A 16,905-nucleotide genomic window follows, 5' to 3' on the forward strand; every position below is an offset into this window, starting at 1 on the left:
GAGCAGACACCCTAAACGAGACGCTTATAAATACCAAAAATACTGAGGGTACAAATTATACCTAAAATTCCTTGCTTCCATGTGACCGAGTATAAATRTGTGCTTATGGTCCTTGGCAATTGAACCCTGCACTCACAACAATTTACTTGTAGCACAACAGCTTATTCGGAGCAGTCTACTAAAGGACCTATTACCCTTTTGGGACATACTTGAGGGATTTGCCCGCGCCAGTTATGGCGATTATGTAAAATGTTGTAAAAGTTRTTTAATAAAATACATAAAGCGCAAGTCAAAAAGGATCATTTTGGTGACTGACGGTGGGCGATGGTGAAGTTGGTTGGTTGCTTGAGCACAATAACAATAAAACTTAATTTCAGTTCAATTACTCCAAACCGCTTACTTATGCATATGTATGTATGTATATATATAGATATGTATATTTGTGCATATCTATATGTGTACAGAAGATTTAAGCTAAGCGAAATCTTGTAGTTTGGCCCCATCCATGCATTTGTATACTCCTGCAACATGTTGCTGCAGAATATAAGAGATTTGTTCACCTAACGGTACATCTCATGCCTTGGTAAAAAGTAAGGACGAATTCGTAGTTGGGCGTAATCGGGCCACTGACATTCCCACAAAACTTTATTCATTGAAAACCTATAAAATGCCAAAGCAAAACACTAAATTAAAACATACARCTGTAATATGGCACAGAGCATTGCAGTAGCAAAGGGCACCTGAAGGCTTAAAATTAAAAAGGGCTAAGTGGTTTAATTTACATATCTCCTAAACAACTACATCCGCTGAGCGAATTCCTTTAAGAACCCGTACAAGGAGCTCGAAAATTGCTCACTCTCCATCAAATTTGTACCTTCCTTAGTTGTTATAGATACATTCTCCGTCCGTGAAACAGTTTTATTTTTTTTATAACAAATTATTAAACCGTCTAATATAATATAATATGATCTATAACAACATCGGGAAAGAGATGTATGTATGTATGTATATGTGTGTGTGACGACTACAATGTTTCAAAATTCAATTCTTAAAATTATATATTCTATATATTATTATATTCGAACTCTATTAATAGTGCCATTTCTATATATATTCGTATATATTGAATCAGTGCTATTCATTTTGATAATTTAACCAAAAGGCAAGACGCGCGCAAGTATTGGATGCAAAATCAGTTGGTAGGTCATCAGGTCTCAGGGATAAACATATAGTATATTGCTCTTTTGATGCTAGCACATAAATGCGATGCAACTGAYATGTTCTTCATTTTGTGTCGCCATTTGCTAGTTTAATCCGAGGCCTCACTCCACCCACGTGACACACTCACGTCCCTACACGTAAGTTTACTCGTATATAGCACATACGTACGTATTTACGGCGACATTGATCATTCAGGGAAACAGCAATTATGTCGGATTTCTTTTCAACGGCTCCCTGCATGCTTGCCTCATTAAGAAGTTCTCGAATATTTGTTGATGTACCCATCGACCATACAGTATCCAGTTGTGGTGTCATTAGATGGGTACTCACGTTATTACAAAAAGTTCAGTGGATGGACTATTTAAAGCAGAATCTGTGTTAATGCATTCTTTTAATGAAGTGCAGACTCTTTGAAAGGCACAACGTGTCCTGAAAAATAAACCCAGGCATAGGGTTACATACYTATGGCAGTTGCTGATAATATCCTTTTGCAGTTGGTTGCACTAGGTGTTTCAGTTGCCGGATGTAAAATAGTTGCAAAATCACACTAGATAAGAAATAATGGGTTTCATCTTCGCCATGCTGCGTTAGCCTTTCTTGGTAGCTTACAGCGTTGAAAATAAAAATGAAAATTTGACGTAGTCTGACCGATTCGAGACTTTGGAAGCTTAAAGATTTTATTTTGTTGTTGGTTATTTTACGTTAATATAAAAGGGTCAGGTAGTGCACAAAATGTTATTTTTCCGATCTGGTATGTAACATTTCTTAAATATGCATTGATTTCGTTGTGAATGTGAATCATGAAAGTGATGGTCAATTGGCGGTTGTCATTACTTTCGTTGTTGTAGTCTATATACTTGTATTATTACTGGTAGTGCCACTGAAGGTTTGTGCCTCCGTGCTTGTGGAAAAAAATGGCAATGCAGCGTGAATCTCTTCTGCTGTCACTCCATTTGACGAGCTCTTTTATGCGCCTTTGGCTGATTGTGGGCCTGGCTGTTGTGGCAAAGAGCTCTGCGGGAATAAATCAATTCTGAACATTGTCCATTGTAATTTTTTTTTCCATTATTTCATTTGGTTGTAGGATTGTTTGTCATATTTTCGGTGTCGAATGGTCCTCAGGGTAAGCGCACTTTTGTGCATAAGTGTGTACATACTTCTGTATGTATAATTACAAGTATTTGTATACTCCCGCAACATGTTGCAACAGAATAACAGTAATAGTTTTGTTCTGCAATTTAGTACAGGATACATTAAACGTGGGCATAGCCCTGACGTAAATGGTTTAATGTGCGTATCTTCCAACCCACTGAAGTTATACTTCAGTCTTCACTTCTTCATATACCATGAAAATGTGTAAAATCAGATAATAACCACGCTTCCTCCATATAACGGCGGTATTGAAAACTATTAATATTGCGAAAGCTCTCTGAATAAATGTAAAGAAACTAAGTGAGTCTGCAACTTAAATTGTACCTAAAGCCCCGCCTACTAATAAATTTAATGGTACCGAAAATGTGGATCCAAATATCTATAGTTGACTTTTGACCGAAAATATCGGGCAATGTCTGGGATATACAATTGTAATTTATAGAGAGTCCTTTCCTGACAATAGTAACTCAGTGTATCAAAACAGTGTTGAACGGGGTCAATACTTCCTTGAGCCTCTGTATACCTAATATAAAGATTTTCGAACGTCTTGGTGACTTTATACTGCATGAAATGAAATTTACAGTCATTGAGGTATATTGGCCAATACTCGGGTTATCTCAATGRAATTTACAGAAGTGTTTTAYTCATATCATATAATTTATATCAGGACTTTCGAACATCCAGATGACTTAATTCCATTTTGTGATTGTATGTGAGGTATTTCCCTGGCTCTGATTTTTGCTAGTTGGAAAAGTATAAAATGTTCGGTTGCACCCGAACTTKGCGCTTTCTTACCTGTATTTATTTGCTTGCAGTTATACACTCTATATAACTCTTGAGTGGCACTTGCCTTTTAATACTCTCTCACCCGCTATTAAGCCAAAATTTGAGTAAGTGTTTTGAATTTTCCGATCTTTCTTTGTTGGATGTTCCTGGTGCCACGTTCAGTTCTGCACTTCAAGCTTGTTCGACATGATGCACTTGCTACCATTTCGTGTGCACTTTTATTACTGCTACAATTTCCAGCGCAGAGTAGCTGGCTGCCTGTGCTTATTTACCATATACTTTTATTTATTTTTATAGTCTGAGTGCTTAACTGCAGTTCTTTAAGAAGTCAGAAGTCACAACCATCGAGCGCAATGGCTTCAGTTGGAGATTTCACTTTGCAATACTTTTTTATGTTTTCATTGTTCTTATTTTGAAATTGGTTTTAAATGTGTGTCTACATGCATGAATTTGTTGGCCAATAACAAAATACGTATAAAGTAAGAAGATGCAGAGGAGTGTTTTTTGTACAGGTTAAGATTCGATTTCAGTACTCTTTTGCGTTGAATTAAAAGACAACGTAACAAAGCATAAAACACTCAAAAATGAAAAAAACAAAAAAAAACAACATTTTCACTTCCCACGTATAGAAGTGTTTAGGTAGCAAATGTGGCGGACAATTTTCATGGAAAGTGGATTAAGCTTGGAAAATGCATGCGTCTCAACAGACAACTCAATAGATAAATATGTATAACTATCCAATTATACAAAATTGGTCTTCTTCAGCGCAATTGTACCATATCAAGCTTAATGCCAAAATCATTTAGTCTTTTGTTATATTATGGTATACAACTAAAAATCCCTCGATTTACACATTTTAAATATATTTTGTCTACTTGCTGGACAACTGAATTCTATACATTTGTTTTGTTGAACCTCTTAAAAGCCAGTGTAAGAAGATTTGAAGAATACTTCAAATTCAGTTCAAAAATGAATTGCAAAGATAATAAAAACGTGACTTTTGGCCTAAACAGAATAAACAAGAAATCGGATAAGTTTGCTGACGTTTAGAGCGCACTGAATAAAATCATAAAAACAGTATATTTTACAATAASTACAACGAATAACCACAACGTTTTTCGCTAACTTGAGCATATCCTCTTTCTTTTAAGGCGCCTGTGAAGTGAAATTGTTGCTCGTGGCTAAAAATATGGCAGCAACACTTTACTGAGCACTTGAGGAGCAAATCTTGGTAGCCTCAAAATCATATCCTCAACAAACARACGGAAAACATAAGCACAGGCGAAGAACAACATTACATAAAGTGCAAAGAAAACTCCAGAAAACACTAAACATACCAAAGGAGTGGGCTGTTCTAAGAAAAGCGATAGAAATGAGCACCAACACGCAGTCGTGGCCCGTGGTTGTCGCGTACGTTKTGCTTTGTTCCTCTCTGCTCGTATCCAGCATTCACTCRACACCTATTTCAGTGAAAGGTGGACTCGACTCTGCCCCCTGTGTCCACGATAGCATCTCCGAGTTGATCAAAAAGAGCCCGGTCATACTGAAAGCTCTTGGCGCACATATCTTCACAGACGACACCACCACCAATGAATTACTAAATGCAGCGAAATTGGGCGCTGCTGCAGATGGAGGTAGCGCTGTCAATGGCGAAGTGAAAAAACAGAATTYGCAAAATAATTTGTTCGCATCAGCAACATTTCACACAACCATTGGCAGTCCAACGTCCGTCGCAGCAACAACCCAGCAACGGCCATCGGGCATCTCCATTACTGGAGCGACAGCCACTACAGAAGCGGCTACAGCGGACTGGGCCAAAAAGCTGGACGGGGCCATTTTAATAACTTTAACACCGGAAACGATATACAAAGGCGCGTCACTTTTGAAAATGACACCCGGAGCGGAGAATGCAGCACGTGGCGGAAGCGGTGGCGGAGGTAACAACGGTAGAGGAGATGAAAGTGGCATAGGCCGTAGTGGCTATAACCCTGGATGTGGCAGCAGCGCAACAGCCGAGTCTGCATATCAGTATGAAGGGTAAGTTGAACCAAATATGTTGACGAATACGTAAGCGACGCCTKTGAACACGACTGCCCCTCTGCACGGTGGCAACTGCTATGATTGCTGACAAAGCAAGTCGCTTGCTTGTTAACGCGTGTGTAAGCGGTGTGGAAAAGTGACAATTTAATTCAAAAAGGGGTAAACAACTTACAAACTCTTGTTGCTATGAGTGGCGCCGAGTTGAGCACGCGCCCTATACGAGTGCTTTTTTGTACTAGAAATAACAAGTGCAATTAAAAATCACTCTTATGCACGAATTTGGCCAAACAAATACCGCCAGTAGGCACGCATTGTTATCGTCGCTCTTTGCCCGTTCCATACCTAATCACTTTGACATGAGTAATCGCCATTCCAGAAGTTTTTATTTAATCATACTTTCTTTCCGAAATCAAAACTTTGTAAAATATATCATTGAACCGCACTCCAATAGCCAATTTCTTATACTCAAAATGAACCCTTCACAATGGTTGTGTTCTGATGTAGGGAAATAATGGCATTGCAGTTTCACATATGTATTTATACATAGGCGGTGGCAACTTGAAACATTTCTCAATTATAACCACATTTAATATCTATGCCACCAATAAAAAAACGTGCAAAATCTGAAGTGTATGTGACAATGCACATTCGTACTTAATGACGGCTTTAAGGAATTTACCTGTTTGTATTTCCGTTCGAATGAAATGAAATCCTAAAGCCAGAAATTATTTATACCTGCCAGATGTTTAAATGGAGTTGGTAATGGAAATGAAATACGACAAAACTGTTTGCTACTAACTCATGTTTGAAAGTTGTTAAAAATAAGCTAGTAATGTTACTTTTACTATACCATTGCTATTTCACCTTATTTCGCGCTCAAACTGAAAGCAATAATATCAAAAAATAACGAAACGTTAAAACCAACAGGCAGCTAAATGCAACAATCAAGCCTTTGTCCTGCTTCGATGGAAACCTTTTGAAAAGTCTACCCACTGAATTAATTGTTTTTGGCAAATTGAGAACTGCACAGCAGCAACAACAATTACCAAGCGAATTTAATACAGCTCCAGAAACTGACTTTTTGTCCATAAGCATAAATGGTTTGCATCGTTGGAGTCCACAATTTGAGAATCACATCTGGAAACATTTGGGTGAGTGTGAAAGAAAATAACTAAATTACTCATTATATTATATTCTCACACATGGGATATGGTACACAATATGCGGGCTGAATAACATTTAATGAATTATATGCCTATTCCATCCTATATATTTTAACTGAAATCGATGTACTTGCCAAATCAGTTCAGATCCTATTCAAATATAGATTTCATAGTTCCTATATACTGTATATGTGAACGCTTTCGAACATAAAAATAAAAACATAGCCATTATATTTTATGTGATTCAAAATTACCTAACATTGTAAACATCCTGCTTGAATGCTTTGTATTGATACGTCCTTAAACCCGCTTACTTTTGGTTCATAGAGATTTCAAGTGGAATTAATCTGACGTATGCCAGACATTTCTGATCCCATCAGGTCAAGCACGTATTAGTAATCGCATCACCACTCCCGMGGTGATTAGGATTCGTGCTATGCACATATGCATACACACAAGTATTATGGAGAGTGAATTTTTATGCAATTATATATAACCAAATAGCGGAACATCTGCAAGCAAACCTGTGGTTTTTAGAGTCAATTCGCTATCGATTTTATATTCACATTCACATATGTATGTATACCTTCCCGACATCCCTTGTACTTGAACTGTCAACATTTCATGATAGGAATAATACGAATGTTCCATTTATTGGCAACGATTCTCATGCGTATGACGGAAACAGCARAAAACAGATAAAAACGCCAGAATTTAAAGTGGCTGAATTTGCAGAAAAATTCAAAGCTTGATATCCAGAAATGCAAATTTCATGGAAAATACTTTGCTAGGGGTTTGGAAGCACCATTTTTAAAGGCAGCTTTTAATGTTTTGTAGTGTACACTCGTAAGTAAGTAACTGTAAATGGGGTTAGTTAAAAATTAACAACTTAAATTAAAAAAACTAAAATCACTGCCAACAAACAAACACGTTAATAGATTTCCTTATGAGATGTAATATCACTATCCTAAAGGTAGCTTGATGGCATCGAAATATTTATTATAAAACACTATTTTACTACTACTACTATTAAATTTCTAACATATATCCAATTTCAACATATGAATACGTTAAAAAGACAACCTGACAAGAACCACATATCCGACTTATGAGGGTTAAAGGAACATTTAGGGTAATTTCAATCATTATCAGAAGACATAGTAGTAGTTGCACCATATTTTTTCGACCCCTCTATTGAAGTTTGAACTTAAATTAAATCTCACAGTACACAGACAGTATTTAAAGTAGCTGTATATGGGTAACTGATGTAGGTATGGGGTTACATGGGCTTCCTCGGATAAAAAATAGCACTTTTACAAYAATTTTTTTTCATATAAAATGAAATATTTTATTGTTACAAACATACAGTATTAACAAAGTATTATAATTCGAAATTTTTGGAAAAAAATATGTTAAACTCGACTATTGCGACGCCTTTTTCGGTGACCCCTCGATAAAAGGATGTGCCCGCGTTGRCAGGATAACTCCTTACAGGATCATCTAAAGTGAAAAATACGTTTTTTAGTTAAAGCCTTAACTTAGAAATTAAACGAAGAAAAAAAAAATGGAAATTGGATTTTTGRCAGACATTTTATAAACTTATACTTTTTATACTGTATCAAATTTCATGAAGATGAGTTTAATAGTTCTCGAGGAATCTTGCCAACCGACTTCGAAAGCACAGTGTCGAGAAAAAAGCATTTAAAGACGGCGAACTTTGTCTAGATAACCTCGAGCGAACWAGTTCTCAAGAACATGGTTATGGGAACTTCCATATTTACCTTAAATCTAATAATTGATATGCTGAAGATGAAAAACAACACTTATAAAACTCATTGTACTAATTTTGTTTTGTGGACTTCGCATTAATAAGCTTTAGGAAAAACTAAACTTTTTTAAATGCCTGCACCTCGAATATAACATAAAAATAAAATTTAAAATACAAACAACTCACTCACTTATTTTCATTTCATGTTTCGTACACGATGATGGCGACTGTTATGATGATTTTGGACCACTCTCGAAACCACACGCATTACCACCTAAAMAACCAACACATTCGGCACAATTGTGACGATTGCGCTCCTCATGATGAACGAACATTTCATGAACGACATACTACCTGCCCTTCTGCCTGCTGTTCCTGCAACCATAACCGTTTTACACGGTACACGTAATTTATGGCACCATATTGCAACATGCCTCCACTGCAATGCTCAAAAACGTACCCCTGTCACCTGAAATTTCAAAAACAACAACGAATGCATACATTCATACTGATAATATAATGGCGCCTGACAACGAATACAACAACTTGAAATTTTGTGACATGTTTAAACCACCGACCGCTGAAAAACGGACTGGGCTCGGACTTGTGAGTTTACCACAGGCTGGGATGATTGGAGTGATTTTACGCTTTGCAGCGTTACATGCGGAAAAGGTGTACAACAACGGTTTCGCCGTTGTCTGCTMGATAATCCGATGGTGAATTTCAACATGCACCTAAACTTGAACGCGGCTGTTGACGCTGAGGTGGACGRGCTGAGCAGTGCAGGCGTTGAAAATACCGAATCGCTAGACAATACATTAGGAGGCTTCAACAGCGCAGAATTTGAAACTGTGGCAATGATGGACACAAATGACAGCGACAATCTACAGCTGCGTAAACGGCAAACAACCCTGAAAGTTTCCGCTGAGTTTGAAACTACTCCAGAGATTGCTAAAGTCGCAGAAATTGTGACATCAAAAGTGCAATCAGATCACGATATTAATGTAGTGTCCGAAGCTAATTTGCWAAAGAGACTGACTGTACGCGCCATTACACCGTCAGTACCATACGACGGAAGAACATCTACAACCAATAAGATTGGCCAGGTAGATTCTTCTAGAGGCAGAAACAAAGACAATACCGAAGTATTGGTGCAACAGTTCGAAACTTATCTCCGAGTAAATGAAGCCAGTTTTCTCAACAATAACCACCTGAAAGTAAATGACAAATTTGCAAATAAGTTAACCAAGGATGAAGTGAACCAAAAAACTGCAATTGAAATGCAAGCGAAGAATAAAACGGAACGTCAGAATAAACGCCGAAGGCCGATGAAAAACTATTCCACTATGTTTTGTGAAGGTTACAACATAGAACAGCGAAATTGCAACACTTTCGATTGCAGCGGTAAGTGAAAAAGTATACTCAACAATGTATTGGAAGTGCCTCACACCACTGCGTAGCGGGACTGATCTGCAGCTGATTCTAGACCCAGATTTCGGAAATTTTCAAAGAGGTCATTCTAATACAACACTGAGTTGAAACGAAAATATACAGTTAACAGAATGTCCTTTCGAACTCTGATTGTTATCAGAGTAACGTTTAACAGTACTCTTATTGTGTCTTCATAGTTAGTATCTTCCATGCACTTTCCTTCATTACTTTATATAGTGGTTATAGTTTCAGCATTTTCAATATCTGGACTCAATCAGCATGTACATATGTACTTGTACTATTGTCCTKCTGTAGTTGTGATATATGGCACATATATATCTCTATTATCGATATCGGTTTGATTTCTGTTTCTAATTCTGCTTTCCATTATATTTTTGTTTACTTTCACWCCAACTAGTAAAATGTTTAACAAATCTTTGTTTTTGCTTATTCTAGATGACATAAATGACTTATTAAAGTTTTATAAAAAGGTCCCTATGTCGGAGGATACTGCAAGCCCGGCTACAGTTTCATTGCAGTCGCCTACCGGGACGGTTGATGGGCACACCACATCAACAGCTACGGCGGTGGACTCAGCATCCGTGACAGTTAACTCGCTTGGCAATGTGGCTACAACAGGCACCACATCAGCTACTAACAACAGAGATGGCTCTGATGACACTGATATCASAGCTTCTGGCAGCGGYGCGACAAATGCAAATGCYGTTGGCAGCACCTTAACTATTGGCAACAGTGCACCTTCGACGACGCCAGCAAATATGGGCTACATACGTAGTTGGCGGAATCCGCTGAACTTTACGATAATGCTAACCTTGCGAGTTCGAGTAAGTATTAACATTTATTTGCTTGATTCATTGTTTTAAAAGGGGATTACATTAAAATATATGAACGCATTCACGAGCCCTTTTAAATTGGTACAACATACATACATATCTTAGCGCCTATTGTAAGCCGGTGCCAAAAAATGTTGGATATCATTCACAAAAATAATTTGTCAATATCAATTTTAATATAAATACCTTATAAAGGGCAAAGTAATTTTAARTTTGAGTCAAAGTTATGGTAAGAGAGCATTAAGCGAAGAAAAATATATTCGTTGGCTTTTTATGTGATATAAAGACCTCTTAAGCAGCCAACAAAAAGGAACGCAAAGGCCACGTATAAAAACCCAACGACGTCATCACCTGTCACAAACACATTCATACAAATAAGTGCATTGCTTCGACTCTTTCTGCTGATTGTTTATTATTTCTGTTGATTTCCTGAAAATATTATTCTTATGATAAAACGTAGTTTTTTTTTATGCACACATGCAAATATTTTTCACCATTTCACACCGTTACAACTTTCCAAATGTAGCGTTTATATTATATATACACATGCGTTTCTTTCAACACGCTCCACACAGAATGACAGTAAAGCCGCAACGACAATTTTCTCCATACGCAACGCCACCCACAATATGTATTTGGAATCGTGCAAGGACGGTCTGCGATTGTATCTAGAGCGAGACGGCACCACTGAAATGCTGCCAGTGAAATTTAATTTATACGATTTTCGTTGGCATCAAGTGGCCATCAGGTGAGTTATGTATACATACCTATATATGGATACTCTATAAATACCTAACAGGRATTTTGTTTTTATTCCAATGACAGTATTGTGTGAGGAAGATTGGGCTTAACACCGAACATGACTGAATTCAAAATATTGATTCATAACAATTAAGGACGTTATCTAAGCTTTAGAAAAATATTTATGGGTTTTTAGCAAACATAGATATGTATGTATAATGCTATACCTAATGTCATATGTATAATGGCAATGTGGCCATCGTCTATCTGTTTTACAAAATTCATCATATTATTTCTTACCCTCACTCATTGCGTTCATAGAAATAGCGTTTACGTATTCGAATATAAATGAAGGTAGGGGGCCTTTTCTTTTACTATACCCAAATCAGATGTAGCAAATTCATACCTCATGATTCTTAAGCATTATATAAATAAACAATGCATCAGTCGATCAGTCGTCAGCACACAAAAACATTGAACAGTTCGACATACCAAATGCTTATTGAAATTGTATAAATTGTTACAGAGTTAAGAGTGCCTCGCGCCGCTTTATACCTTATAAACGTGGATAAACGCGGCAAATATTTTGTTTTTATTTCTCTGTTGTAAGGATTGTTTTCCTGCGTCTAACTTTTGCACAAATTGACCTTTTGTATTGCAATGCAAGTATTTAGCACCCTTATAAGCACAAATACATATGCATAACTCTTCAGTCCTTTCATACGATTTTTGTTCGACTTTAAATTACAATTATCTCTTTCGCTTTATTATTGCATGCGTACATCCTTCCCGCACTTGCCACGGACTAAACGGCAGTATACAAAATGGCGATTTCATTTCCATTTATGCCGATTGCTCCTGGACAAACAGTTTTGTTGTGTCGAARCGCCTGTACACGCTGCCACTGGATGCCGATGTGGAAATTGGACGAGGCTTTAATGTGAGTTTTGGGACGCATTCCGCCACACAAATGGGGCGAAAATGCCACTCAAGAGTATTTTTATGGTTTTGTATAAGAAATTCATTACTCTATTTTGGCCAAAAGTTTCAATCAGTCATGTTTAAGTTTATGTTATTAATATATTACAAGTAAATCTTCCTTTATGAAAAATTATCGTTTAATTAACACATAACAAGAGTAATATTTATAATGCATTATCTTTATTGAGTGCTAAGGTGAGACCTTGACAAATAATTTGGTAGGGCTTTGTTTAGTGGCATATTTAAGGATTTTTAAAATGTATCCTTATAAAATGATACATACAAATATCCGAAAATCTTTCCAAGTCCCCACTCTAGTGGAAAATGTATAAGCCCTATCAGTGCCAAAAATTTGTTTCAAATTCAATTATAATAGACAAGAAAGCGAAATTAAACAAATCAGAATAAAATTCATTGAGGTTTGCATATGAAATTATTTGGATAATTATTACTGAAAGCCATTTAATCATTAGAATTACAATTAAAAAATAAATAAATTACTATTTTTCTTATTCTCTTTTTATTTTAAAACATTACACAAATCAAATAAATTACAATAAATAAAAGGGCGAGCTGCAGCAATTATTGGTGTTGCCCGATAACCAGGAACGACATCAATGCTCCAACAAACGTACATCAATAAACGAGGTAAAACGGTACATTATCGACACCTTCAKCGACGATTACGGCAACTAGGATGAGCCAGGTGGATAATTGCAATACTTGCAAACAAAGCGGAGAAATGTCTATCTGTAAATCGAATACTTGGCGTATTACCGTAAATTATGTGGAATGAAAAATGATGTAATGGTCAAAAGTCAAATGCTTGCTCAGTGCAGAAATGAGAGTAATTAAGATTTAATATTGTGATTCATGTGTGTCCTAAGAGAAAAATAAAAAAGTTTAGTTGATAAACCGATTTGTTATAAAAGTTGAAATAATCAGATAAAATAAGCCATGAGATCAAAATACATTTATGACGATTAACCAAAAATATAGGAGTCGATCGAAGTCTTACAACAAACTTTGACATAAAACAATAACTACTGTAATATGTTTGCTTAGCTTTAAGTATAACTAAGGATAAGAATTATTATATACATACATACTCAGAATGTAACAAAAAATGTACACTTGCATATACATATTTGAAATATACACATATTCATACGTATATATGTATGTACTTATATGCTTAGTGATTGAAATATTTTGTGAAGTAAAAACTACCTATTTACACAAGTGGTAGAAAGGCGCAATGCAGGAAGGGGAGGGAGCAAATGTTACTCTTGACAATCTGCGAGCATGTTTTAAAAATCTATCTAATTTCGTACGATCTCTAGTAGCACATCGAAAGGAAAAGGTCTAACTAAGAATTATTAACATTAAGTAGTTAAGCAGGCTATTTCTTCTATTTTATCAAACAGACTTTCCATCTACCGAAAGCCTCCTATGAATTGCTTTCTTTCACATGGTATACATCTGTAGTATATTAATAGTTTCGCAGCTCCATTTAGTTTGCTTCCTTTCCAGGCTCACTGACTCGTTGTAAAGCTATGTCGGCCGACTTTCGCGACACAAAAGTTGCAATTGTCAACGGTAAGCGCAATGAAAGCGAACAAAAGATTACAAATTAGTGTACAATAATTGCCAATGCTACAATAAGTAATGAAACTAAGTGAGCAATAAGAAATTTCGCATATGTATTTGCTTACATACATACAGTAAATTTGCCCTATATATAAATATAACATACACATATGTACATTCGTAATCATATACATATGTACAACCATATGATAATGAAAAGATTTTCAAAATATAAAAACCTATGGACTGACCAGAAAATTTTTTAATTTGTACCTACAGTGGGCGCGAATAAGACACTTTTTTCGTGGTATGATTAGTCAGTGGAAGTGCTCTCAATAATTTAATCAAACACTGTTCAATTTATGTACAGTATATTTTTATTGAGTTAGTCAATTACTTATTTCATATTCATCGACATTCCTTCGTACGAATTTGGAAATCAGCTGCAAATTACTTCATGGAACAAAACCATAAATATTTCTCTCGTTGTTAACGCCTCTTGTTCCCAAATAAGTTTGTCTTTTTTCTGTATTCCGTCCTCATGGATGGGGACGTTTTATGCTACATATAAAATAAATATGTACATATGTATATGGTAAGTTGGCATTAAGTTGGTTGAGCACTTACTTCTTTGTAATGCGGACAGCTATGTAATATTTGTTTGACCATCGTCAGCTTGCTCAATGAGCATTTKGATGTACAAGAATTTAACGACAATCAACAAATGCCTATCAGCGCGAAGCCTATGTGAGATAACCAAATAGGTATGGGCAGTACTGCAAAATCGTGGCACCGCGCAACAACATGAATTACGGTGATATTTGTAGAACAAGCATCATCTTTTCCGCCTGCGTAAAACTAAGTAAAAGTGCAAGATGTTCGGCTGATGGCACAAGAATTATCGTGTCAGCATCGTCGTCTTTCGCAAACGCTTTGGATGTCAACGGCTTGTGTATGAATGTTCCGAGTTTAATTGAGTTGGTGGTGAAGTTCTGCGGCAACTGTTATCAGCAGCCAACCATCCGGCGCTGGTAGGCAATTATAGTGGCTGGAAACCGTCGTTGACAGCAGGAAATTCATCACCGTGCTAAATGTGACATTTCCTGCCATTTTCCAGTATGGCAGACTGGAGCCCCAGGCTGCTTACATTGTATAAAAGACTCAAATACCTGCAGAAAGACTCACAGTCGCCAACTCTATGATTTTGTTGCTAATCGCTTCAGCTGCCAGTTCATAAGTTCTGAAACGAGTAGCGACAAAATTATTCTCCTGCTCGAAACTGCTTACCGCGTCGGAWAAGGTAAAACGGAAAGCGCTCGTCTGCGGCTTGTAATCGTCCAGGAAATTGTGGCACTTTGTGTCCGTACGTGAAGGAGCAGACATTAGGGAATTTAGATAAATAAAAAACAAAACTTATTTATATGAGTGAAATAACATAATAATTTCTTTCCTTTAATGTTTCAACTATATAAGGTTGTGTCTTTAGCATATAAACAACTATTTAACCTATGTACCATATGCACTTGCATTCATAATGTCAAATTGAGACCGAATAGATTTTTCTTATGATTCCAAAATTATTTACTTTGCATAGAAATATTCATATTTATGAAATTTTATTCTGTGTAGCCTGCAAAATAGGTCTTGCARTACATAACTTCGCGGACGCCATTTTTGATGAGTAGTACAATAATGTTAATGAGAATGAGATTTGGGAAATACCGTTGTTTAGAAAAGTCAAGAAAACTGCGCAATGTTTTATTTTTTGCTCTAACTATGTAGTAACCAATTAGAAGTTAATTTCTAGCATAGTCCAGCTTTTGGATCTGAGATAGAACCGCAGCCAACCCCATATTCCTGACGGTTCCTGATAAAGGAAAGAAAACTCGAATACAACGGTATTACCATACATTTAAAAGAAAACAACTTCATCCCAACGTTAGACATATTAATTGAAAAGAAAAGGAGCTAAARCCTAGATCATTGACAACAGTAAAGAAAAAACAGTACGTATGTACATATGTATATCATCTTCCGTTACAAGCCTTAGTAGCCAGTTTCAATTTTTATGGAAAGTTCTTTATTGTGGACCTAATATTGGGACTCTTTTTTACGACAATAAGGTCTTTGCACTGTCAGTAGCATTTTCATATAAATTAACATCTTGATCCTTTGTCAAATCACTCGAGCGTGACAGTAGTCTTACATGGCTGCGTATTAAACTCACGCGCGCACAAAACTCATTTTCAAACATTAAATTGCACATTCCAGGCTCATGCATTGGAATGCTTAGGGAGCCCAGGAGGGGCTGCCCATTCGATGGAGCCTACGACTGCAGATAGAAGTGAATACGAGGCACACAACAGCACGTACGCAGGTCGACGTTGATATCTATGTGCATACATGATTATATGTTTCTACAGGAGATAACCGTATTGATGCCAGCGTTGTTCGTTTGCAGACACACATGCACACATAGACGAGTTTGTGAGTTTTAGATGCATTGTCAAGCGCCCTCGTGAGGGTAAAGTGCAACACCCAACGCAAGAATTTGTCGGAAACCTCTTTTATTCCTGCTATGTACTCATATTGTCGTAAACATTAAAACCATTTGCTGTTCTTTCGAACTGCGCTCGAGCAAAACACACCAGCATTCAACTTTAAGGTAATATTCTGCGATAATGGATAAAGTTCTTGTGTGAGTACCGCTTTTAAACGTTAAGTATTCGGCTTGGACTACGGTTTTGAATTGCCGTCACATATTCACAAATGCTTACATATGTAAATAACTAACTTTATCTGTATATTTGTACGTCGGATATAAATATGCTTACATTTAATGTATAACGGCTTATACAAAAGTATTCATTATTAGGATATAAATACTCTCTATTATGTATTCTATTGTACTTAACTTGCCTTAGACAATTGTATTTCGCGGCTTTATAAAAAGAGATTGAACTTTTATAATCATGAAAACTAGTTTTTATGACAATCTGACTTAGTATAGGATAAAGAGGATATTTTTCCTTAATTCGTTAAAGCTTTTTGTACTGTTAATGTGTAATTATATTATCCATTCATTAAATAATATAAATAATGGGAATATTTTTTTCTTAATACATTAAAATGTGACAAATATTAGATTATTTCACGACAACTTTGACTTCATGTAATT

The 16,905-nt window shown here is 36.3% G+C and overlaps 1 protein-coding gene across 4 annotated transcripts in view; it reads left to right on the top strand.

Annotated features, from left to right (window-relative positions):
• LOC108974365 overlaps nucleotides 1-13,298 on the top strand; it is a 71,998-nt gene extending 58,700 nt beyond the window's left edge. For 2 of the 4 annotated variants that reach the window (XM_018942131.1, XM_018942132.1), the window contains exons 2-8: nucleotides 4,311-5,196; nucleotides 6,127-6,350; nucleotides 8,752-9,534; nucleotides 10,018-10,406; nucleotides 10,991-11,163; nucleotides 11,973-12,096; nucleotides 12,705-12,833. In XM_018942131.1, coding sequence (XP_018797676.1) covers nucleotides 4,532-5,196; nucleotides 6,127-6,350; nucleotides 8,752-9,534; nucleotides 10,018-10,406; nucleotides 10,991-11,163; nucleotides 11,973-12,096; nucleotides 12,705-12,833 — 2,487 coding nt within the window. In that variant the 5' untranslated portion in view covers nucleotides 4,311-4,531. Of the gene's footprint in view, nucleotides 1-4,310; nucleotides 5,197-6,126; nucleotides 6,351-8,751; nucleotides 9,535-10,017; nucleotides 10,407-10,990; nucleotides 11,164-11,240; nucleotides 12,097-12,704 lie in introns of those variants that run through there. The other 2 variants (XM_018942133.1, XM_018942134.1) reach the window with 2 other exon arrangements.
• Nucleotides 13,299-16,905: the final 3,607 nt, after the last annotated feature.

The sequence above is a fragment of the Bactrocera latifrons genome, unplaced genomic scaffold (genome assembly GCF_001853355.1).
Source record: "Bactrocera latifrons isolate USDA-ARS-PBARC rearing strain unplaced genomic scaffold, ASM185335v1 scaffold_55, whole genome shotgun sequence".
NCBI lineage: Eukaryota > Metazoa > Arthropoda > Insecta > Diptera > Tephritidae > Bactrocera > Bactrocera latifrons.